Here is a 2,264-nt window from a genome sequence, read left to right on the forward strand (position 1 = left end):
AAATTTTTTTAATTAAAAAGAAATTTGAAGTGGTAGGGATATTTTGTTAAATAAAAAATTGAAAAATTTCTTTTTTTTACAACTTGAAAGTACTCTTCAAACCGTACAACTTTTGTTTAAAACATTTTTTCTATCTTTTATATTTTCGACGATATTCGCCACGAAAGAAAAAACAATTTTTTTTTCAAAAGGGTGTTTCACCTCCTAAACCTGAGATTCCGCATATATAAAAAAAATACGTGTCTCTTAGATTTTTGTGTTTAAAAACATATTCTAAGAAGAATTAAATCGGTGCCGGACAGTTGTGACATGTCCCTTGTGAGAATGATTAAGTTAAGTTCGAAAAGTTTCATCAAGATTTCTAAAATTAATATAATTAATTTTTATAAAAAAATATTTTAAATTATAACCTAAAATTTGCTCGTTTAATTGACCTGATTTATTATTCTAATTGTTTGTAAAAATACGAGTTGCTCCTTTTTATCATAGTCAATTAATTTATCTAATTTGTATATACAAAAATTAAGATAAGATAGGAAAATAAAAATTTTTTTATTACGAAATATTTCATATTTTATTAAAATTCGTAGCACTGTTTTGCAAACGTTTGCTGAAGAAAAATGTATTTTGTACTCATATTACTCATAATAGTTCTCAGAAAAAACATTATTATATAGGATAATATGATATGATATCTACCTTCTGTGCTTTCTTTTCTTTTCTTTTTACCGCACATTGGTATTCGGGCACAACACATTCCGGCCTCATGCCAACTGTCAGACACTTCTTCAGTCTGCACTCCTGGCACTTGCGGCGCATATACATGTCGATCTCGCAGCTATTGCCATACTTGCACTGATATACAGCGTTCCTGGTGATGCTTCGTCTGAAGAAGCCTTTGCAGCCCTCGCATGTAAGGGCGTTGTAATGATAACCAGACGCACGATCGCCACATACAAGGCACAATTCTTCTTGTTGTCGAGGTGTGGGTCCTTTTCTTTTTTTTGCGTCGCATCCTTCACTACTTCCAACTCCACTGCCTCCGCCGCCGTTGCCACCACCGCTGCTACCACCACCTCCGCCGCCGCCGCCTCCCCCGGAATTATTTCCATAGCCATTTATTGAACCTGATTGTGATAATTCATCCCTTCCTGAAATTAAAAGATAAATTTGTTTATTATAGTAACAAAAACGTATTTATGTATTTAATTAAATCGACTATAAAATTGCAATGCAACTAGCATAAAATTATTGGTAAAGTAAACATTTTGGTAAGACTTTCGTTTAGAGGACCTATCTTCAATGATATTTTAACATTGGCATATATTATATAGAGATCATCAGAGTTATAACAATCAAATGGTTTCAATCGTTGTTCTTTTAGTTTATTAAAATGTTATTAACAAAAAAAGTTTCATAAATAGAACATAGTTTTTCAATAATATATATGTGCATTTAAGAAATAAATACGCTATGCGTAAATATAGATCACACATCAAAACTTGCTCGTTTGTTTTTATTTTTTTTATTTTTTTCAAACATATATTGATTAAAATACATTAATTAAAAATTCTTATTTCGCATACACGTTGACTATTTTTTATATCATAATCCTTTTTACAAAAAAAAAAACGTTATACAAAAAATAATTAAAAACGCAAGCATAATGGTAAACGATGGTTTCGCCAATTGTCCAAATGTGAATAAAAAATGATAGTTATATATATTTAAAATATAAATAAATATCTTGAATATAGAAGGAAAAAGGTATATTTTTGTATTACAATTAAAAAATTAACCTTTTTAATATTTCATTTTTAATCCAAAAAGCAAATCTGATTTTTGGTATAATTCGATAATTTTTATTTTTTAATTTTAAGAGACTAATCCATGTTTTAAATATGTATAATTATCTTATTTATTGGACAACAATTGGGAAAATCAACATTTACCGTTATGCTTGCGTTTTTAAAATCTATCTTATGTTTTATTAATATTAATGTTTTTAATTTTTGTTATTAATTAAGGAAGGATTTTTGTTATTAATAACGGAACATAGATGTTAAGTTCAATTATATAGGAAATGCGCAATCTATACTTCCTACGTCTATGATTTTCACTACGAAGATGAATTAATGAACCACAATTAAGAATAATTAACATTAATTAATAACCTAACTTAAATTAATTAAGTTATTAATTAATGTAAGTTATTAATAATTAACATTAATTAATAACAAAACTTAAATTAATTAAGTTATTAA

The 2,264-nt window shown here is 27.4% G+C and overlaps 1 protein-coding gene across 1 annotated transcript; it reads right to left on the reverse strand.

Annotated features, from left to right (window-relative positions):
• Positions 1–669: 669 nt before the first annotated feature.
• Positions 670–1,158, reverse strand: LOC105448660 (ecdysone receptor-like; the record flags this gene model as incomplete). Its single annotated transcript, XM_011687363.1, has 1 exon — positions 670–1,158. A coding segment is annotated over one exon (489 nt), but the record flags the coding sequence as incomplete, so codon positions are not given.
• Between the last annotated feature and the right edge of the window lie 1,106 nt (positions 1,159–2,264).

The sequence above is a fragment of the Wasmannia auropunctata genome, unplaced genomic scaffold, assembly GCF_000956235.1.
Source record: "Wasmannia auropunctata unplaced genomic scaffold, wasmannia.A_1.0 LD336116.1, whole genome shotgun sequence".
In the NCBI taxonomy this organism is placed as follows: domain Eukaryota; kingdom Metazoa; phylum Arthropoda; class Insecta; order Hymenoptera; family Formicidae; genus Wasmannia; species Wasmannia auropunctata.